Genomic DNA, 23,119 nt, shown 5'->3' on the forward strand with positions numbered 1-23,119 from the left:
GTCTTAGTAACACTAATGCCTACCAAAGTATCACGATAGCGGCTAGAATCAAGCGGCGTCCAGATGCTTCTAGCGAGCTAGATGGCTCGCGGTGCCCTTGGTACATACTAGCCAGTGTTGGTTGCTCTCAGATAGTAGGGAACTATACCTACCTACATATGCATGGCACAGTAGCATAATAATACCTAGATAGAATAACGCCAAGGTCCCAGGGAGATCTCGATGATATCTTCTGGGAATACTATAAACCAATTGAGTAATTAATAAACTGTATCTTTACAGTAGCATTTGGTATTTAAGAAGCAGCCATATAGATAGATAGACTAATCAAGGGAATCTGCCTCGTCCCAGAAAAGAAATAGCCTGAATTGGTAGTTTACTAGGTTTGTACTATGTATGAGGTATGTATGTATGTATGTAGAAAGTAAAGCAAAGCACGCATAGCAACCGCATATATTGCTCGTCAGGGGGGGCTAAAAGGAGACGAGAGCAGCCTAGCCAGACGATCTACCTATCCCAAGTGTACGGCTCGCCCCGGGCACAGCATACGGCATGCGCGCGCAGGTGTGAGAAAGCCACTCGCTCTTGTGAGTCGCATCACGAACACCCTCGTTTCAAATGTTTCCCCCCCGTTCGTAGGATAGGGGCGGTTTCCCTTATTTTTGGGTAGATAGATGATGTATGTATGTATGTATGTATGTATGGACGTGTAACATACGACCTCGCGGCACGGAGCGTCAAAATCTAAGACATTTCTGTGCGAGTGTCTCCGGAGGGTGTGGTCGTATATTACTACACTGCCTGATGCATTTACTTGAGGCACTCCCGCGTCGTAGGTTGGTTGGTATGTACGTATTGACATGTACAGTGAACACAGTGCTTCGATGGGACGGGCGCCGCTCGCTCATGTAACCTTGGTATCACAGCCGATCTTTCTTCCATTTCCTAAAGTACCTACCTACTATATTTTGTCTTCCAGATGAACACAAATTTTTCTTTCTTTCAGGGGTTTGCAGCAATATCAGAACGAGTAGTGGTGGCGATGGCGGCGGCGGCGGCGGCGGCGGCGGCGGCCGTAAGATATGTGTTCTGCCATCGCCCTCTTCTCTTTATCCCGACGACTTTATACCTCTAGGCACATGCACGGAAGCTAACCCGCGTATAACAGCCAATCGCGCGGGGGCTCGGTATGCGGGCGACCATATGTTTCTGGGGTAGCACGGGACCGGTGAGACATGCATTTGCATTTAATACCTACATGCGATAGATCAAGTATTTTCGTACCTATCTATATCTAGGTACTTCTACTTTGGTATAATAGGTATATATTGCCAGAACGGACCCGACTTATGCACCCCATACGGTGATCGCAGAGCTAGAGACATTTTAAACGTGCCCGAGACCCACCGGTCGTCTGGATCTGGTTCAGTGTGTAAGTACATATGTATGGTAGACATGTAGGTAATGTAAGTCATAGTGAGTGGGTGTAGTGTGCGGTGGCCTGACTGGCGGGAATTTGGAGCTGCATGCGAAGGAGTTGGGGACCTACTCAACGCACGCACGGGTCTTGTATCCCAAACGGGGGAGATACCACGAGGACGTTGGGTTTGGGTACCGGAATAATCTTGAGTGGTAGTAGCGATTGCGATTGCGAGGAGAGAAAGGCTAGGCGGAGTATATAATATAGTAAAAGGGAAAAGGGAAAAGGGCATTTAAACGATGGATAATTATTATATTAATAAAAATAACTATTAACAATGGTAAGTTAAACGGTTATATAAAGTATAAATAAATCAATTATAGATCGTATAAGATGTTATATATAATACCGTAAAATAATATTCGAAAAAAGGTGAAAGGGAGGAGGGGGGGGGAGGGAGAGAGGGAGGGAAATAAATCTGATCTGATATAAAACATCAAGTACTGTCCATCGTGATCTAACTACCTTATACATGATATACTAAACACACCCTCACGTCCCATCAAACATTAAGTACCTCTTAACTAAAGTCCGCAACAATAAACCTTTTTCGTTTATGAAACGGAGCTTTGACACAAAATATTACCGTATCATGCACAATATTTTTATTTTATTTTATTTTATAAAAAAAGAAGAAACCCCCCACCCCCTCCAACCAGCCAGCCCGATGCAATGTGCTGTGCTGTCGGCAGGTAGCCATGCGCGCAGCTTACGTACATAGCCAGCCAGCCAGCTAGCCAGCTGTATGTAATGCAGGCGGGTGGATTCGTTTCTAATGCACCTCATACCCAAATCCTTCCGCGCTGGGCGGGCCGAATCGTTGTGCGACGGGATGTTGTACATACGCGGTATTTCGCGCCCTACCGTACCAACCAACGTACCTACGTATAGACGTACAGAAAAGTACCAGGTACACCCGGTACAGTTTGCATTTATTCCTAGCCCACTGTCTACCCAGGTAAGCAATCGATGACGCCCGTATCGCGTGGCCTTTGAGCCTCAGAGGGGGGAAGGGGGGAAGGGTCTAGGGGACCGAGTTTACAACAAAGACGACAAAGAAACGCTACTGGTAACACGTGTCCAGCTGCTATGAGGACGTCGGGAACAAGACAAGTATGCACGTTACGTACGTAGAAATAACATTCACTACTCGAGTTGGCAACTCCAACCGCATATCAGCGTCGGGCTGACACCGAGTCAGGTTGGAGTAGTGATATTCTCCAGAGCAGACAGGAACTCCAATGTCCCGGGAATAAGAAAATAAGATATGTAGAAGTATGTGATGAATTTTGTTAGTCCTTATTCGCTCCCTAATCTAGACTTCTCTCGATCCATGTATATATGCCGGCTGTAGCACACTTAGAGTAAAAAGGGGGCTGACAATATCAACACTCTTGAACGTATCAACAACAGCAGCATAAACAGCAAACTTGATAGAATTTATGATGCAAATTATATTCCTTGTATCCGATATGTCCCAACGGGGAGTGTGTCGCTTAGGACTGACCGATCTATGTATGTATATAGCCCGCAACAAAAGAACAACCGCCTGAATAGGCGTGTGGATTCGACATTATGCAAGCCGTCCCTGTAAAAGGCCCCTATATTCCCCGTGAATCTTGTAAAGTACATCCTTCCACACAGAAAAATAAAGAAACCGATTAAATACTTGTCTGAACAGCGAATGAAGTCTACCTATGCGGCACTGATGCATCTTGTCTCAAACCATGGTCCACCTCGGATGGTTGCCTTTTTAGCTCCCCTGTCATATTCCTTAGCGGGTATCCCATTTTCTTGTAAATTTTTTTTTGTTTGTTTCTCGTCATCACATACTTCGTTACTGTTGCCTTGCCATGGCTTTCCGCCATCTAACTCCACGGCAGCAGTATTATTTTCACCGCTATTGGGCTCTTCTGCTTGATCTACCCGTGGGCACCCAGCACGACCTGAAAGCACTCCCGGATGTGTATATGTTGGCCCTGTACCTATCCCACGATTGGCGTTCAGCTGAGCGAGGTCAAAATCCTGTGTAGTTTACCCCCTCATTAAGTTCTCAACTCGCCAGCTCCCATGTGGGACCCCTTTTGCTAACCAACCCTTTGCCTTGTCTGATTTTTTGGCGTTGACCACGATTCCCTAGAGCTTAAAACCTATCCACGCGAAAGTGCTTTGAGAGCGCTCAAGCAGATCACAAATCTAATCTTGGACATATTGGTTCTGTATCCTCGAGAAAGGTATAATAAAGCATCATGGTAGATACTCTTTACTTGTCCATGCCATAAACTAAGTAGCTTGAGTAAGCCTTTCTGCTATTTTATACACAGCTCAGTTTGAGAGGCCAAACATAGAATTGCGGAGCACAGCCTGTCATGGGACAGGCTAGCTCATAGGAAGCCGGATTCGGCCAGTACCCTGTAATATCAATGTAAGCCTTTGTATAAATTATACTAATCTATGTGATGGACGTACCTCACGATTTTTTCGTCTTCACGCTCACGTGGTTCTACAGTCAAGCTCTTGTCATACATCTCATGTACATCCCCGGCTGCTTGCATGTTGCTTAGGATATAATCCTGTAGTTCTGGGACGGGCTGAAGCGAGTAAGGAGCATTTTGATATTGCTGAATATCGCGGATAACTTCCGCTGTTTTCGCACGCTTGGCGAAATTAATCATATTCGTTTTCTTGATAATCGAAGGAATACCGTCCTCAATAAAAGTGAGATCAGTAAGATATACACCTACGAAATGAGTTAGCTTGTATGCAAAAGGGAATACGGGTATGAGTATAAGAGCATACCAAAGAAAGGAATGCATGGCGGGTTCGCAGCATGCAAAGCCTCTCTATACTCGCCGAAATTCTTCGTGCTCGCCATTAGGCGTCGCATTGTCTCGAGGACAGCTTGAGTTCGGGCTGGCACCTGATCCCATGTTCGCTTTAGGCGAGCAATAGGGGCGGTACCTAGGGCTGAAATGATTGACGTTAATGTGGAAAAGTTATTAAGACTCCGGCATTTCTAAAATCGTTAGTATTGCAAACTACAACAAAGACTTGGGCATTGAAACTCACATCCGCAACTGATACGAAATGCTTTATGACAATTACTCGCTTCTTTATGTCCATCTGAGCCAGAATCATCTCGGCAACCCAATTTGTCATTTGATTAGAGTGTAGAATCAGTGCCTTCACATTTGGTGCAGGTTCAGGTTCATTTTCGCCAACCTTCTTCTGCCATGTCTTGTTGAGGCATTCTGTTGGCTTGATCTTGCCATATAATTTCGACTCGATGATTGTTAGCTGGCGGGCAAATTCAGTGACGTCGATGTCGAGGAATTTCAGCTTCTTCATATTCTTAGGCATGATTGGCGGCGGAACATTGTTGTTAAATGTTTGTATCATGCGTTTGGATGATATTTCTTTGCCGCTAAGTCGCTGATCTAAGACGGCCATGAGATTATTGGCGCCGGGCGTCTCCGTAGATTTGACGGTGTCCCTTGCAAATGCGTACACGTCGCGGATTAGTTGCCTCGTTTCGTCTGTTGGCTCCTCCATCCAGAAATTTTCGAACCAACTCTTAATAATGTTCACCACGCGGAATCTGATTAGCTTCTGCTTTCGATCTCTCCATGTATCGTAGTCATTATTGCTTAATCCTTCTGGCGGTTGTATATTGAAGCGCTTGACCAGGAGTTCGAACAGTTCTCGTGCCGTGGTGAAAGACCTATACGTTAGAAGGAATGTGTTGTTAAAGCTGAAATCAGACTTGTCATGTCTTGTGAGTTGCTCGACTAAGGCCAATAATGAGCCACCCTTGACTGCCGGCTGTGCTGCCTTGAGATCCCAGGATAAGTCATTCTCGAGGTCAAGCCGTAAGAATAGTGGCGTTTCCTCAACTGGTTGGGCGGCGGTCACAGCAATAGAGTTCTCTCCCAAGAGTTTCGCAGCTTTAGATAGGTTTCCGGCCTTCCTAGGGAAATTGGTGGGTTCTTCGGGATAAGAGACTGAAGTCATTAGAGGAGGTCTGATATTTGCTAGATAGTTCGAATCTGAGCGGATATGCATCGAGTTAGAAGTGAGCAACGGGTCTCTTCTAAGTGGACCTCTCTGTAGGCTATCTTCCTGCATGCGAGTTTCACGCTGCTGCTGTATATTAAATTGGACTTGTTCAGAAAGGAGCTGAAGAGAAAATCCGATATGGGAAGAGTTCGTTTCCAGAGTCCTTGCGCATTGTTTGACATACTCAAGCCTGCCTTCCAACGACTCGCCGCGAACTTCAGACCATTCATCACCTAAAGGACCAGCAACTGCCTGACATCCTAATATAAGGTCGGATATATTGTCGTAGAGACTTTGCTTATTGGTGCTGAAGTCAGCAAGTTGGGGCGTTTGAAAAGTATTTCCTAGAGATGAAAGGTCAATAGACTCAATCATCGCAATCCATGGCTTGAACATCTCCAAGACTTTCCCGCCTGCAATGCAGACATTGTTGCCGATGAGCTCATGTCTATATGGTGACACAACCTTGTCAGATAAACCGAGATATTTTTCTAACTCCCTGATGCTAGAAACTAGCATCCTCTTATATTCATCCAGCCTTTCGAGATGTTTCCCGTCCAGATTTGCGGTCGGCTCAGCATAACCCTCTTCATCCTCCAAGAAATTTGATGTGATGGGGTCACGGGGACCAAGCCCATTGTTTTGCCAACTTCCTCCAGTGGTGCTGCCTATGACGAACCCGGGAAACAATCGCGGGATTTCCTCACCCCTCTGCTGTCTCGCGACTTCAACAAAGCTGAAAACCCCCCCTAGTACACCATCGGCTTCTTGCATACACTTCTGCACGGACTCAGCGTTCGGCCAATCAGCTGCGGCTATGTGAGAAGATATGACAAGTTTGGAAAATTTGGACATCATGTCTCGGAAATGAGGATAAAGCGCCTTGTTCGTCGAAATAATAGAAGGTTGGCCAGAGTGGTTGTCGGTGGTACCGGAACCAGCAGCCAAGAGCAAGCGCAAATGATCAGATATATCCTCTGCACGAGCAACATATTCTGACCGATTATTGCTCGTGATCGCGTCTCGATAGCGGTCGATAGCGCGCTTCATATTTGCTATGAGGAGGTTCCATGATAAAGGCTGCGCGGTGCCGTCGTCGAAGAAAGAACGAGGTATCGTAGCTGCTTGTGGGAGGTTAAAACTAGCGCCAGTGAAGGACGTCGCAGAAGCCAGTGTCGGTGCTAAACCGCCTACTGTAGACATTGGGACGTTGGTGTTGATGTAGGTATCAGTTCGTGATCGTATCCCTTGAGACCCATTCATCGAATCCATGGACGGCGAGGGAGAGACCCCGACGCTGTCGTAGCCGCGACGCCGCGAAGGCTACATAACCCTGTGTGAGTTTGTGGTAAACATATGTATGGGATGTGAATGTACTTACCAAGGAACTCATAGAGCTTTTTGTGAGCAATTCACCTTCGAGCTCTGAAGCAGATGTTGCTTCCGAGTCGTCATCTTCATCCTGCATCAAACCCCTAGCCATTACTTCTGGGGGCAGTCGCGTCTTCTCTACCATGTTTACGTTCATTCGATCCCGCGGCCCATTCTCATTGAAAGAAGTTGGCGATTCTAACGGAAGCTCCATGCTACTCTCTCCAGTCATGGTGTTATAATAGAATAGTCTGCCGTCGGGCGTAGCTTGAGGTATCCAAAAGTCGGCGCCAGATTTTCCCGAAGTCCTCGCGCCTTCGAGGGGCAACCCGTTAAATTCATCTTGATCCGACTCCATATCATCATCAAGCTCTTCGTCGTACGCGACCTGGTCCTCCAGCTCGTCATCTCCATTATCTCCATCAACATTTTGCAAATGCTCGGGAATCTCGTCGGGGTTCTCGATGATCTGGCAATAGTTACTTGGAAACCAACCGCGGACCCCGTTGATTACACCGTCCCACCATCCGCTTTCTAACTGGGTAATGACCTGAATTATGTCGCCCTCGTGAAAGCTCAAGCTCGTTCGATCATCGGCCTCGTAATCGTAGAGCGCTCGTACATACAGTGTGCCAGGAGGCGCAGTACCTAGTATGCCGTTCATGGTGTATGAGTAAGCACGGTCACCGCTGGAACGATCCAACGATGCCGGGTTCCTAAGTTCAATAGCAGAATCAGGATTCTTGTCGAGAGTGTTAGATCGAGACCTATTCCGTGAATTGTACGTGTTATCTTTTTGGTTTGTTACTATTGCCGACACTGCGGACTGTGTCATGAGCATCGTGACTTGGAAAGCGCCAAGCGAAATTACAGAGAATTCGAAAACGGTTATTAAATCATGCCCGAGCTAATATTGAAAGGGGAAAACGAAGTCGGACGAGACCAGGGGGGGTCAAACCCGCGGAGGTAGCCTGCTAAAAGTCGCTTCGCAATGAAGAGTAGACGAAGGTCAATGTAGAAGGACACGCGTTGATTGATACCGAGGCTGTCGTCGCTATGGTTGTCGGAATCATTAACGACAAGAAAAATCGCGTGTTCAGAACGATAGACTTAGAAGAGAAGCAAAAAAAGAACGAAACAAATGTAGAAGATTTAGGTGCAATAGATTTTCCTTCCTCTCAATTTCTTAATTTCTCAATCTCTCAATCGCAACTTGTTTGCTCTCCTTTCAATTTGCCTACAAGCGCTAAGGGTCTTGCTGCTGGAGTAGACCAAGGTTAGAAAAGATGTGAATGGTGGAAGACGTTCTCGTTGGGCGGGTAAAGAAAGTGAGGTAAGGAGTCCAATTCGCTGACGAGAAGAACTAGTCGGGTCACCTCAATACTGGCTTGTAGGGTGTATGCCCAGGCTAAGCTGAGGGCTGAGAGGAGTCAGACCTAGACAATCAAATGTCGAGGGTTCAAGTTGGGTTACAGCCTATGGGATTCAGAGCTGCTTTGAGGGTGGTGAAGTTGTGGTTAATCGGCGAAAGGGGGGGGTGTAGTTTTGGACACCCAGCCGATAATACATACAGGGCCGGAATTAAGGTAAAGTAGGTTAAGGTAGGTAGGCTTGGTAGGCTTGGTAGGCTGAGAAGTAGGTTAGAGAGATCTAAGTCGGGGCCTGCTCGTTTCCCACCGTATCAATTTTCTGATATTCCCCATCCGCCTGCCGCCGTTCATGCTGTCATGGTAGTAGTATGTACACTAGGTAGTACTTGCTGGTCAATACCTACGTTTTGGGTACATGTAACCGTTATGGAAGGTTAATAATATTGAGCTAATCCTTATATAGCAATAGTATATGACTCTAGCGTCTTTAGTAAAAGTAGAAAACCCCTCTTTCTTCTTTTGAACTGGACCCCTTTTAAATTTTCCGCCTGCAGACAGCAATCGCAAGTTGTCGTCCTAGACTTTTGGATGTAGATTGGCTAGTTAATATATTGATCGTGTTTTTTTTTCGATTGTTTGCATATATATGCACCTTAGATATGTACTATACCTTCGACTCGATTTAGAGTCAGGTGAGTATACGGGTACATATGCGAGGAGAAGTCTGTACGAAATATTACATATGTAAGTAAGTATTATGTACTATAGTTATATGGCGAGTTCCACATGTATCAGATGTCTTATGTATGTGTATAAACATAGCATCAATATGCATACATGTAGGTATATGTATGTACGAACGTATTGTACGGTAGTATAATAATGATAATACGGTAGTACTTGCTTACACTTCGATATTATGAAGACACCCCGCTGGCGTGACTAACAAATGTGCCGTAAAATTCAAATCTAAATGCCTTATATAATCGAGTATCAGATCTCGACACCTTCTACGAACAGAAGGAGTATGTCATGTTAGTTACCTGATATATGCAGCCGAGGAAGGATTATCGATTAGATATTTCAGTATAATATATTTGCCTCCTTAAGTCAAACCATAATACTACCTTTTCTTGACTCGACATCTAACATTAACAATGCACAATACACACACAATGCACAAATAAATATTTTTGTGAATGTCTCGGTCGACCGCTTATTCAGGTTGAAATGCCGGACCCAAGGGGAAGGAAAACAAAATAAATCTGGCGAAATTTGGTTAGAGGAATTGACCAGGAATCGAGCAAGGGTTCTTTCGAGAATGGCCAGATGCCAGTCCGCATATTCCTATTAGTACTGTATTTCTCACAGGGTTTCTGTATCAGACACCAAATAATTACACTGTGAGAGTACATATTTCAAAAGTACCTAACATATTCTAAGAGTTGTTCCAGGATTATTAAGCTTGTTTATAGGTATTTACACATAAATGAGTAACGATCGTGATTAAACATATTACTTTATTATATCCGTTTAGGGATTTTGCAACACTCCAGTAGGTATCATATATACATGTACATAGGTATGCTTAATAGATATGGTCTGTGAGCACGGATAAATCCCCTAGCATGAGATCAGCCAACCAACAACCACGAGAGTCGTCTTGTCCCGGGACGGGATGTAAACCAATAGCCAAGATAAATGTTGCAAGATCATATCGGTTATATCAAAGAGAATATGTCAAAATGACAGGTACCGTAAGTACTCGAGTTCGAAGCTTGATTCGTCGTCTCTACTATGATAGGAATCCATGCGGAGGAGGGGGTAGCATAGCTTTCACGAAATATAAAGTATATGCATGCAAGCTGCAGCAACCTCGTGCTCATTACCGCTTGGCGAACCGACGTTACAATACTGCGTACACAGTATAGTATGTACACAACGCTAGAGGCCTGGAGCTCGGTGAAGAGTTAAGGAGGTATACCGCAACGATTTACATACAGATGCAGTATCAGTATTATATAACGTACGTTTCCTCTCGCGTATCAAATACACGTGGGGTCGTGTTCATTTATGATGGTCCTGAAGACATGGGACCTCTACATATTGCGTGCTAGGATTCATGTGTCCCTACGCCTTATGATCTGGCTTTGGAGCTTGGGAGTAGCCGTCGGAATATTTCGAAGACGCATGGAAGACTTGGGTGGAAGCTTTTGCCCAGGCACTATCCAACAAACACCGAGCATTAACGCCCTACTGCAGGCCCGAGCCGGAGACCTACTCTTTTCATATTAATGCCAGCAACCACCGAACATATCCCTGAACTATACGGCCCTGCCGTGTCCAAATTTGAGGATATAATAAACTTGCTAGATTAGTCCTCCCGTTAAATTACCTAGTGAATTGAATTCGGCGACTCTTCATGTCCATGCCTACGGTGAACAGATTTACTAGATAAAGAGCACCCTTGTAGCCCCTCTTGAGTCCAGATGGGACTAATCTATCTGATCAGAATGGCCATAGAGGTGATCACGTTTTTATCGATCGGCGTAGGAGCATAAGGGCATAAATGAGTCTTGTCAAGTACAGTAATCAAATCTTTCGTCTTATCGGAGTTAGGAGAGAAACGGTAGGGGTTTAAGTCCTCAAGGGACTCCCTTTACTACGTCTTAAACTGGTCGGAATGCGGAAGTCCAATTTGATGTAGAAAATTCCTAGATGCTATTGGTGTCGCAACATGTTGTAACACGGTATAGTATTAAGCAATGGGGGACAGATGTGTATTCACTCTTATTGCTAATCTCATATCACTCACTCACAACTACGAAATGAATTACTTTTCCTTCGAATAGCTAAAACTTCTAGCAACATTTAGACACAAGACAGATAAGCTATACCGGCAGACCGAGAGCGCAAACGCAAAAGACCCTAGATCCCATCATGAGTCTAGTATAGTAGTAGTGTCTTCCAAGTAGAAGGTCGCAAAGCATCAGCCAACCCCCACGCTGGCCGAGAAGGGCAGGCATTACTGCCCCCAAAAATCCTCCAAGTTTCCTTTCCCCTATGATGAACGAAAATAGTCGTCAAACATTGTCATCTGCCCGATCCTACGACCTTTGATACACAAGATTGGGGAGGGCGAACTCTTACAATTCTAAGACTTGCTGCCCCCCAAACTGGCTTCCCGCAACGCAGCGCAGCTCCACGTGGGATTGCCTCTGCGATCCTACGAGATAGTCTACGCGATTAGCCAGGCGTCGTATCGGTTGTACTTATACGTACTCTTGTACGTCAGCATCTGACTTCTGAACTGTGTAGCACAGTCATGTCAGGTCGTGGAACATAAAATGGTTCGGGTCGAGGCGACGGGAACTGCGGAACTATCCTTTCAAGATCCAGTGATATATCAAGATACACGCTAGCTTGGACGAAACTTAAAAGGGGCAGTCAGCCGCGAGTCTTCGTCCTATGAGCTCAACGATATGGCTTCAACCTTATCTATCAGCTAGCATACTTTAAAATATTCAAATTATCATAATTTCGTTGGGATACACTTATCAGGTTGGAGACAGTTTGCCTACCCGGATGGATTTGCTTACTCGTCCACTCGTCATCACGAACAGTCCGTGTTGTTTGCGACGGCTAAAGGAAGAGTTACCCTCAAGATACGAACAAACAACTTCAAATCCAGAAATCTGGAACTTATGATGCCACGAAACTGTCTTCCCCAGGTGGGGGCTTGACAGATATTTCGAGCACGTAATGTCAACCCCGAGGGAAAAGTTTTATGTTGCTTAGTACAAGGAGTAAGATAATAGATATTCTTACGTTAGATATTCTGATACCTAGTATCTACATATGTAAATCGTATTATTGTGAGCACGACCCGAGGTATAAAATGCGGCACGAAGCATACACGAATGATCTTCAGGGGGTAAGATCGATGGATGCGGTAAGATAGCGAACAGACTGCCGTCTTCTCTGCTTGTGCCTCAAAATGCCCGTCACTCTCCCAGATCATTGGGACGCCAATCATTAAAGAATTTTCTCTCGCCCCTGTTTCCGAAGCATTAAAGGGCTATTATCGTCCCTGTCTCATATTTGTCTAGTATGTTGTTCCTAAGCAATAGCCTTGAAGGTATCATTTATGATGAAATATGAGACCCGGGAATCGCGTCAAGTGGATCCTGGAAGAAATTAGTTCTCTCCTATTGACAATTGTAGAGCGGATATTACCTACACTAGGCTCACTTGGGCCTGATGATCGATGTAGGTTAGCACACGTGGAGATCACCGGAAGAGTCCCGCGAACCCCAGAACCTCGCCTTTTCCAGTTTCGACTATTCCGATTCTTGCTCTAGGTAGTATAGGTATATAAGACGTATTATTATGAGAGTCCAAGGATCATAAGTTCTGTTAAACTCCAAGGCCGCGCAAAGACTGTGTGCATATCATTCGATTCCAACTACCCCATATTCCTTTATCAATCAGGTCAGCAGATCTCTAGATAATGCAGTGTTGTTATCAACGGCACCAGCCGCAATTTCTAACTTCACGTTTACATGAGCGGGAGCTAATCAAGACGTCGAATTGCGGAAGATCTGCTGTACTCCAGAATCAAGTGACGATGCACCTTTAAGTAGACTATTTCATTCCGGTGCCTTAGTGTTGTAGATGTGGATAGTTTAGGTAGGTATATATAACTCCACTCATGTTCCTAGTGTGTCAAACCTGTTACCCGTCTCGTTTCTGCTACACTAGAACAGCCAATACCATCTAGAAGTGCTAAGACGCCAACACAATGGTCAACCACCTGTCGGCTATCGTTAGTTTTTATTCTCGAAGCCGGGTTTCCAATCCTATTTATTCCCAGGGGTCGAGTTCGAGTGTAACGTCGGAGCTTCTGTTAGAAATTTTTGTTGACTTGTATATTTTGGTAGGTCATAAGTGCTCATTAATATGTTAAATGGTTCGGTTATTTGCAAAGTATGGATTTATTAAAGAACGAAGCTGTCTTCTATACCTCCGCTATTCAAGCATGATGTGCTCATTAGTCCTCTCGTGGACTGCCACGCGATCAAGACGAACGGAGTATGTTTCCGTCTCGAAGCCTCAGAGGGGCTTCGCGCTTGTCCCGTGATGTCGAGGGTATCCAGCATCGGGGAACCTCCAAGCGCCGTGGGGCCTGTGGGCCAACGGACTTCCGGCTTTACAGGAATTCGCAAGGGCAGCCGTCTTGTTAAGGTAATTTACGGGGAACTGCTGCAACTTACATAAATTTGGTGACAAAAAGGGGAAGTGTTGTTTAGAGTGACACCGGCCATTGCCGAGATAAGAGGGTTTCTTACTTGCGACGTTGAAAAGGCCAAAAATAAATATTGATACTATCAATACATACTAAACTAAAATAAATGCAACTAAGCCTATGAAGTTGTAGGGCACCATTTGCGACAGCAAAAATAATTACGAATAAGAAGGGAGAAAAGGATTGCTCATCTACTCAGATATTTCATAGGTACCTACATATATTCCGCTAAGTATATGATTAGGTTGTGTCTAGATTAGGTGTTAGGTATGTACCGTATGTAGGAATATAGGAGTATCTTCCCCTACGTTACCTAAGGTACGGAATACTTAAACTACTTGCATTATCAGACAAGCCCAAGCCCAAGCCCCAAGCCCCTCATGAAAGCCGTCGGCTGCCCCGCTCTCAACTTTCAACCCCTCACCATTTGTAAGAGGACCGGTGAGGTAGGATTTCGCATTCGGCAAACCACAATGAAAAGATAATTGGGACCACCTTCATGGAGATGCATCCGATATTGGAGGCTCTACATTACATAGGAGTAGAAAATGTTCATGATCATGATGACTTTTGTCCAGTAAGGTCATTACATAGTATGATGAGAAGGATAAATCATCGAAGGACAAGTTCTCGACACTTGCCAGCAGCGTTCTACCACGTTTCATTTCATTAACAAGCATGCGACATGTATATCGTTAGCTATCTATACTATCTGCACCCTTTGAAGCAGTAGGTAAGTTTAGGGTTATAAACTTAAGAGGTCCTTTTTTCGGCAGCACACTATACATATGTAGCCTCGCTGCTCCAGTTTCGTGCATATCGGAAGCGAGGCGGATGGTCAGCTTACAGTCGGCTGACTACTCAACGTCGAGTCGTTCAGGCTTGTTGACGCTATTTTAGGATGGTGTTTGCTGATCAACATAGCCGCCGTTGAATATATTGTTGCACACACCTACTTTTCACGTTGGGGGAATCTATGTACCTAACGTATACGTGACGACATGGCTTCGGGTCGTATCTGAACTGGATCTTAGCTACCATGTGTGTGTATTGTCAGCATTGGCAGCCATAATGAAATATTAAATCCTTTACCTTTACCTTTACAGGCCATTTTTCAATCGCACACTACCAAGATGTTTTAAGGACTACGAATCTTAACAGATGACACGTATTACGATAATGTTGGTCTAGGTATATGTAGTATAAACTTTAGATTAAGAAGGACGGAGGGTGTACCTTTTGGAGGGGCTTATGGCGAAACTTTGGAGGCTGATTGCGATAAAGTGGGATGGAGGGGTTAAAAAAAAGTATTTTATTTTATTATCCTTGAGATGAGAGCAGATCATATCAAACCCCGAAGAAACGAATAGTTGATAAGACTGGTGTAAACATAGTGATACTAAAAAATCTAACTAACTATGAGATACAAGTCTTTCGGTAATAAGTCTCGTTTAAAGCATCCAATCTTAAATTTTTGTTGGAACGACGCGGAAATGAAGTGGTCAGATCCATCAGATTAAGGATTCTTTGCCATGATCCGTGACTTCCAGGGCGGCACTGATTCGCCGCAACGTATTACATAGTATGTAAACCCGTGATAGATGGAGGGGCAAAGAAAGGGCAAAGGAGGAGCCAGATCTTTATTACTTACATCTTACCTTAGGTAGATAACGGACTGAATGCGAAGCAAGACATTGCTAATTTCTCCCCTGTACTAAGGAGCAATAAATATCCAAATAGAGAAACCAGAGACACAATAACATAATATGGCAATGGCAATATGGCAATATGGCAATACCTTTACCTACTTAGGTAGATACTAACTTAGATAGTTTGCTAAGCTAAATTAGGGATATTTACATGTTGCTGCTTTTGCTACTTTTGCCGAGCAGAGAGCGAGTACCGAACAAACAGGCCTAGGAGTTTTGACCATCTTAGGTACGGAGCATTAATGTAGAGCATTATGTAACTAATGTTTCTTTTTGACACGACACGAACGGGTCACGGGTCACAAAATTGAACGTGGCACGCCAAGACGAAACTGGAAATGTGGATTAGAAAGAATAGACACGTCCGGGTTCCCTGTCCACGGACCCCTCGGCGATGCATGATTTCCATTATGTCCATATGTATTCTTTTATTCTTCTAATGTTCCTTTCATTCCCCGCCCCCCCTTTTGTGGCTGGAGATTTTGCATTTGAATTTCAAGCTTAACCTGGATAATCTTGGTAATCTTGTGTAACTTTTGTAAATTTTGTAACTTTGTACATTTCCCCCGCCAAAACATCCCACCTGCTTTATTTTTTATTTTGCCAGACCTTTGAACTTTTTTTTTTTTTAATATGCCCCTCTCGACACTTGTAACACCCGTAGAAAAAGTAGCAGAGAATTGGCAATTTCCCATGTTTAGAATTACCTGAACACGTTTAACATTTTTAACGCATAACACATAAGAACCGCTTCAATGCAGAACTAGCATACAGTATATTAGCGGTGTGAATAAATAACCTTGTTTGCACACCGCATCGATTTACAAGTATTAGAAAGGCCATAAAGGAAAGAAAGAATACAAACATACCTACATACATAGCGTCCTGAGAGCCTAGGTTAAGGTACTCCGAAAAAGCTGTTAAATCCCCACTAGAAAGTTGTATCCCCGGTTGCCCTGTGAAGCTGCTGCAATCCCACCGCCAAGGTACCCGTAAAGCCCTGCATAACACCGCTAATTACAACACCAGAGCACCCACCTTCTAGCAACCCGTGCAGCCGGCCCGCATCCACCTGTTTAACTCGATCGGGCCATATTCATTCCTACTTTGCCTGCGGCGCAACTCGCAACTCACCACTTTGACCAAAAAAAGCCACAACCGCCTCACCTTCCTAGTAAACCCCCCCTCTACCTTACCCACATTCTTGTTGCCAATCCGACTGGTCCTTGCAAGTCTATCGGGGCTCGTGCTTTTGGTCCCGCTCGTTAGCAACGTCTAGCATCGTCAGCTATCTCCTCGTACCCAGCCGCCTAAATTTTAGCGTGTCAGTACGCGGTATTAGGTACGTACTGTTTTGTTTCGCTCAATCAGGTGGGGTCTTGTCTCCAAGAATTCAATTCTAGCCAACTACCTTAGGTACCTACCTCCTACCCAGCTGCTCCTGTTTCCCCCCCCTCCCTGGCTGCACTAGCCACTTTTGCACAGCACAGCACAACGCAGCGCTGCAAAGAAGAGCAGAACTTCCCGCACAGCGCATCCAATTTTCCCTCCCTCATTTTGACCCGGCATTGTCCCTCCTCGCTCCCTCGTCCCTTTCCCCCCTCCTTCTTCTAAAATTCCTAAACTTCAACATTTTCCTCCCGTCTATCTCTATCAACCCCTCGAACCCCTCTTTCACTCATAACGGTCGCAACCCGCGCATCGTTAGCTTTTTTTTTTCTGCGTCGTCAAATATAAGACGACTGCATCATCTCGAACACGTCTGTGCTTCGAGATTAATTTCGGCATAGGCCGTACCACCTTATTACAAAGCCCATTCCATGCTCCTTATACCGATACAAATGACCAACTATCATCAGTCCAGTCAAGAAGACACACTTTAAATCCCACGGGAGCGCGCGTGCGAGAGAGGAGAGCTAGGCGATTTCAACGATCGGCCTGTGTAAAGGTTCAAGAACATCGATTTTCGGAGCATCGACCGCAATCATTGTTTAAAGCGAGAGAAGCCCATTGACTGTGGAATCCTTTTTTTATACCAGCTACCCATTGTCAACCAACGCGACAAACATTATTCAAGATGCCGGGCGCAAGCGTGGCAGTCCTCCCCACATCCGCCTCGTCGACTCCGGTCGCCCGAAAGACCTCACTCGCGCAACCAGAGAGGAAGTATAAGTGCCAGTTCTGTAATAGGGCATTTAGTAGAAGCGAACATCGCAGCAGACACGAGCGATCACGTATGTACCGCGAATTTTCCTTTCCCTCCAATCTCTTTCAAGTCCCCAAACCCCTCCCTTTCACGCTATCCATTGCCCCCCCATTGGAAATTGCTACCCCTCAACACCTCAAAATCAAATCAATTTAATGTAGTCAGTCGCATTACCCCGAGTTCTCCAAAGCTGACTTGAATTGGAATAGATACAAAGGAGCGCCCTTTCAAATGTATGAAGTGTAGAAGTACCTTCGTGCGACGCGACCTACTTCTTCGTCACGACCGAACCGTTCATGCTAAAGATGGAGGTGTACCTCTCCACAGTGATGGAAAGCGGCGCTCCGGCGCTGGCGTCTCTAAGGCTCGATCTGTCGGCGGCCCTTCCAAATCTTCCATTGCTATCGACACCTCTACCTTAAGTGAACAGATTGAGGCTAGTAGTGAAGGTGCCTTCGACGTCGAACATGCCGCTATGCTAGTAGCCGACCTCCACCATAAAGCCATGATGCGCGATAATGGAAGCCCTTACGAATCTGGTCCTTCAATGGCTTACACTCCGAATAACGCTCCTATAATGGACCCCGCTGTTACTTACCCTGCCAGTGCCGTTCCTCTACCTCATAGCGTACCCTGGGATTCCTTTGCTCCCCAGTCGACAATGGATACCAAAGCCCAGTCTGTCACGTCGAACGCATCGGGTTCATTCGAGTCGCAACAACAATTTGCCAATGTGAGTGCCATTGAGGTCCAACCCAACCTGTCGCCATTATCCCCTGGTCCCAGCTATAACAGCTACATGTCTGCGTCACAATCCGTAGCAACCTCACCACTTCTAAGCACCGGCCCAGCGGCCTTCAACATATCAAATCCAAACGCGCCCCTTCTTGTGAACACATCCACTAACCCACCCCAGACCTCGGGTGGATTCAACGTTCCTCGAGTGAACAGCGACGAAGAGCGAAATATAATTCTAGATAATATTCGAGCGAACGATATCGAACACGCAATTCCCGAAGGTTTCCGTGTCCCGAACCTATCTTCTTTGAATCGTTATCTATCAACTTATTTCACACTCTTCCACCACCACCTGCCGTTCTTGCATCCTGCATCGTTCGATGTCACTCAGGTGTCTCCCGCCTTGCTGCTTGCAGTGTTATCAATCGGGGCGCTCTACGCTTTTGACCAAGACCAGGCCTATATGTGCCATATCGGTTCCAAAGTACTAGTCAACCAATTCTTGCAGAACAAGGAGAACTTCAGCTCCCGGAAATGTCCTTTGTGGACTATGCAGGGCTCACTTCTTAACATGATCTTCGCCAGCTGGAGTGGAGATCCGAAGGGATTAGAATGGGCATGTTCTATCAAGAGTCTTCTTGCTAATATGGTGGCTGGTAATCGCTATGAGTTGAAGCTTCGGCAAGATGGTCGCGAGGGTGCGCAGCCAAACCGTGACGAATGGATCGAGGATGAAGGTTGTCGGCGCACGTACTATGCTGTCTACATCTTTTTCGGGTTGCTCACTCTAACATACAATCACACACCTGCGATTAGTTTCAACGAGTTTGAGGACCTCCAACTTCCCTCCCAGGAGGCGCTTTGGAATTCTAAGGTCACTGACGAAGCTGCCTGGCAAGAACAGTTAAAAGGATCACCTGCAGTTACATTTATGGTTGCTCACGAAAACCTTTTCCAGGGTGTGATGTTAAAATATAGCGCCTTCGCAACGCGTGTTATGATCAACGCATTGTTCCTCGAAGTTTGGTATCATAAGCGTAGCCCTGAGGCTCTCCAAGATGTGGTGACTGAGTACAAGCTCCGAATGGCTCTAGAGACGTGGGAGAAATCTCTAGATCTCTGCGAGCCTGAGGCTGATACGGTCCCGCTCAGCGCGCCTCACAAGGGGCATCCTCTAATCTTCAATGCCAAAGCAATGTATCGTAACGCCCGTGCTCGCCTGGAAGTCGACTTGAAGACAGTTCAAGAAGCGCTCCGGTACCATGATCACTACGAAGTAGCTGCCGCTATGTCAAACGCACGCGACAGAGTAAAGCGCTCCAGTGAAATGATCAAGGTAATCGACGAGTGCTACAACTGCATCGAAACTGCTGTCCGTCAAGGCGTGCGCTGGGTTGCGCGTACCTCTCCGACCAACTGGAGCATCGAACACCCTCTGTGTGGCATGGATCTCATGATCACCCTCACGTTGTGGCTATATCGTCTGGAACATGACGAAGAAGCTGCTTCCGAGGAAGAGATGGCTATGTACCTGAAGGTTAGGAGTCTCTTCGATAAGGATGCAGAGGGTGCTATGAACTCGCAACAGCTAAGTTCGACCGTGGCTCATCTCTGGGGCTCCATGCTCGATGAAGTAGTTGTTTGGGGGTAAGTCGACATGCAAATCTCTACTTTTTGATACGAAACTAACTTTATTCTATAGCATTACCCGACTTATGGGCGAAGCTTTCCGACTTCACTCTCAAGCACTAGTTGGCTACGTGGATGATGTTGAAGCATCATCCAACGTCTCGACGCCCTCTATGATCTCACAAGGGGGTGACGAGGAGAGTGTGTATTAGAAATTATTACGAGACTCACGATTTTCTTTGATGTTTTGTCTACTAATTAGGGGCGGTGTGGGAGAAGTGTACGCGGCATATACCTCCTACGTTCGTCTTTTTGTTACTGTCTTCTCAAATTCAAGGTCTGGACAGGCGCGAGGGTGTTGTGTTTCTGGAACTCGTTGTGTTTCTCAATAGTGTTTGCATCCGATATCTGCATCTTACGTCAATGGTCTAAAGGGGGGCCCGGAATTGGGAAGGCTCTCGCGATGACCTAGCGGAAAAGGGGAGGGGAAACCTCAGCGCGACGCGCGCAATATAATGTGTGATGCAGTTGGCTGGCTGGACCATTTGTGATATCTTCCTTTCCCCTCTGTTCTATTAGCTACGGCACTCTTATTTTTATTTTAATGCTGCTGCTACTTTTTTCTTGAAGTTTTTAGTCTTTTCTTACTATGTGCCCGTTGTCAGATACCTTGTTCTACATACTGGCTGTTGTTTTCTATTCGATGCTCTCCTTGCGCGCGCAATCGTCTGTTTTTTTGTTTCGCTTTCCCGTTCTTCTCCTTTTATTTCCACTTTTGTTTCTCATTTTCAACTTTCCTAAATTTGAGTCATGTTAATAGAACTAGCAAACCGGGTATCTCAGGATGGAAACTTGAGTCTGGTAAATCGGAAAGCACAGGCGAGTACACAGATTGAATTAATCACCTTTTTTGGGTTCGATTGGAAGTGGTTCTCGTCGAGTTATAGATAACTACACACGCGTCAGATATTCAATATATCACTTCTCTCCACACTTTCGGATATTTAGATGTTACACGGTATTATTACCGATTATCGTATTATTGTGATAATGATTATCAGTGGAATGGTGAAGCTTATCACATCATGGTATCTACCAAGACAAGCAATCGACCGATCTCTGAGCTCTAAGTGGACGCCACGATGCCCCCTTTTTTTTCTATCTGTGCGCTGCAAGCACCCGAACCCTCGTTGGTTCTTCCCACCTATTCTTGCAACCTCGTGATACTCGGAAAGTGTAATTTCATATGCACATGTAGCCCCTGATTGTACTACATGACATTACAATATCACCGAAGGGAAAGCCCTTACTTTGAGTACAAAGGTACGAGCTAATCTATCCTTCACAGGCGAGATGCTCTGGCCCAAGGTACCTCCATGATTTTGCTTATCGTCCCTGCCAGCAATGGCGGGATATTCTCACCTCCAGAAGGTGTGAAGGCGTATCCATGGATGGACGTCACTCATTTGCTTAGCTTATGCTTATTGCCTCACATGAAATCAAGAAGTCTCAATCAACTATATACGCTTAATTTTCCCTTATGGGCTTTCGCTCCCTCTGGATCGTTCCTTTGCTCGAGTTTTTTTTGCATGCAAGATTGCTTCGTCTTCGCAATACCGCTCCAACACCCTAATCTGTCGGCAGCTCAATAAAGTGTTCTCTTTTAATGCCAAGCGCGCGTGAGAGTGCTTTGCTACACGATGGCTTCTCTTCGCGTCTTGGCCTTGCTGTCAGTCTTTTTCAACCTCGTGCTAGCGGACTGCGAATGCGGATATTCAATAATAACGCCTACCGACGACAAACGATACGTTTTCACCGATTTATTAGAGAGCGACTTTATTCATCTAGATATCACGGATAGGACCCAGGGTTATGGAGAATATGGTTGGTCGCCGCAGGAGTTTGATATGTCTAGTGAGGTCGCGCGAGGGCCTTATGGCCAAGCATTTACACCGCAAAATGTCATATCAAATAATATCGCCGACGAACAAATATTCAGTGGGTCTGGGGTTAAGGGTGGTGATGCTGGTCTGAAGCTTGTGGTTGGAAGTGAAATAAAAAACGGAATGGTTCCCTGCGCCGACGTTTCTACGACGGACGTTCAATATTACCACGGCACCTTCAGGGCGGGTATCAAGGTCACCGATATTCCAGGAACTTGTAGTGCTTTCTTCTGGGTGAGCAGTTATCCTGACGGACAAGTCATCCGTTTAAGACTATCTCTATATCCCAAAGACTCGCTAATCTTGTCTATATCAGTATATGAATGATACCCAAGAAATCGACATAGAGTTCTTATCAGCCGAGTTCAATAAGAGCAATAACACGTTCCCAGTTAATCTCGTCTTACAATCTCAGGAGTCTAAAGACCACGGGTTTGACGCTTCTAAGACAGGAGACTTCAAGACAATTCACTTACCATTCGACCCTACTACGGATTTCCACGAGTATAGAATCGACTTTTTGCCGGACAGGGTGCTTTTCTACGCGGACGCCCAACTTCTCACCGAGATGAACGGCACCGGCGTGCCGTCCACCCCCGGAAACTTACAGGTGTCGCATTGGAGCAACGGGAATGTGGGATGGTCGCAGGGACCACCGAAGGCGGATGCCACAACCACAGTCAGCTACGTAAAGGCGTACTTTAATTCATCCCTGAAATCGAGACAGGACGATTATATGATACGGTGTAAAGATCCGTCAGCCCCGACGGCAGTCTGTACGATCCCCGATAGAAACATGACATACTTCTTCGGCAACGTGGCGAACATGACACCTAACCAAACGACTTATCACGAGAACAACGGAAGGCGGGCGAGGCGGTGGCGACCTCTCCCATTTGCTGCGGCTATCGCAACTAGCACTTGGGTGGTTGGTTTATAAAGAAGTTTCTGTCTAGATATTCTTAGAAGGATGTGATATGGATGATAGAGGCGATTCGGACAAGCATATTCTAGCATTTTGATTATGGCGCGGGGTTGTTAAGCTATAGCACTTTTTAGTTGTATGATACCTTTTCAAGTCGGCGCCAGGACGATCCTTCTAAAGCCGTCTGTTGCTGTGGCTCTCAATTGCCTGTATATATGTATATATCTCTCTCTCTCTCTTCTCGCAAGGACAATTGAGATATTTATAAATATTGCGCAGTTTATATGTAATATATTTAACTTAATAAGTCAAAACCCTATATCTACTATTATTATTTATCTCAATAAACTTATATATAAAATTTAATCATGTGCTAGAAGTGCAACG

At 45.5% G+C, this 23,119-nt stretch overlaps 3 protein-coding genes across 3 annotated transcripts; 2 read left to right on the forward strand and 1 right to left on the reverse strand.

The window, feature by feature from the left end:
* Positions 1-3,864: 3,864 nt before the first annotated feature.
* On the reverse strand, positions 3,865-7,571 carry GL218_04492 (Cell division control protein 25; the record flags this gene model as incomplete). The annotated part of the gene is made up of 5 exons (XM_033581104.1): positions 3,865-3,892; positions 3,950-4,220; positions 4,280-4,496; positions 4,550-6,859; positions 6,918-7,571. 5 exons carry the CDS (start codon positions 7,569-7,571, stop codon positions 3,865-3,867), a joined length of 3,480 nt encoding a protein of 1,159 aa, XP_033435258.1.
* Positions 7,572-17,368: 9,797 nt separating this feature from the next.
* Positions 17,369-20,076, forward strand: GL218_04493 (Transcriptional regulator of form adherence 5; the record flags this gene model as incomplete). The annotated part of the gene is made up of 3 exons (XM_033581105.1): positions 17,369-17,525; positions 17,707-19,882; positions 19,938-20,076. The coding sequence occupies 3 exons, from the start codon at positions 17,369-17,371 to the stop codon at positions 20,074-20,076; spliced, it is 2,472 nt and encodes an 823-aa protein (XP_033435257.1).
* Positions 20,077-21,564: 1,488 nt separating this feature from the next.
* On the forward strand, positions 21,565-22,747 carry GL218_04494 (putative glycoside hydrolase family 16 protein; the record flags this gene model as incomplete). Its single annotated transcript, XM_033581106.1, has 2 exons — positions 21,565-22,041; positions 22,124-22,747. The coding sequence occupies 2 exons, from the start codon at positions 21,565-21,567 to the stop codon at positions 22,745-22,747; spliced, it is 1,101 nt and encodes a 366-aa protein (XP_033435265.1).
* Positions 22,748-23,119: the final 372 nt, after the last annotated feature.

This window comes from Daldinia childiae (genome assembly GCF_008694065.1).
Source record: "Daldinia childiae strain JS-1345 chromosome Unknown Scaffold4, whole genome shotgun sequence".
NCBI classification, from domain to species: domain Eukaryota; kingdom Fungi; phylum Ascomycota; class Sordariomycetes; order Xylariales; family Hypoxylaceae; genus Daldinia; species Daldinia childiae.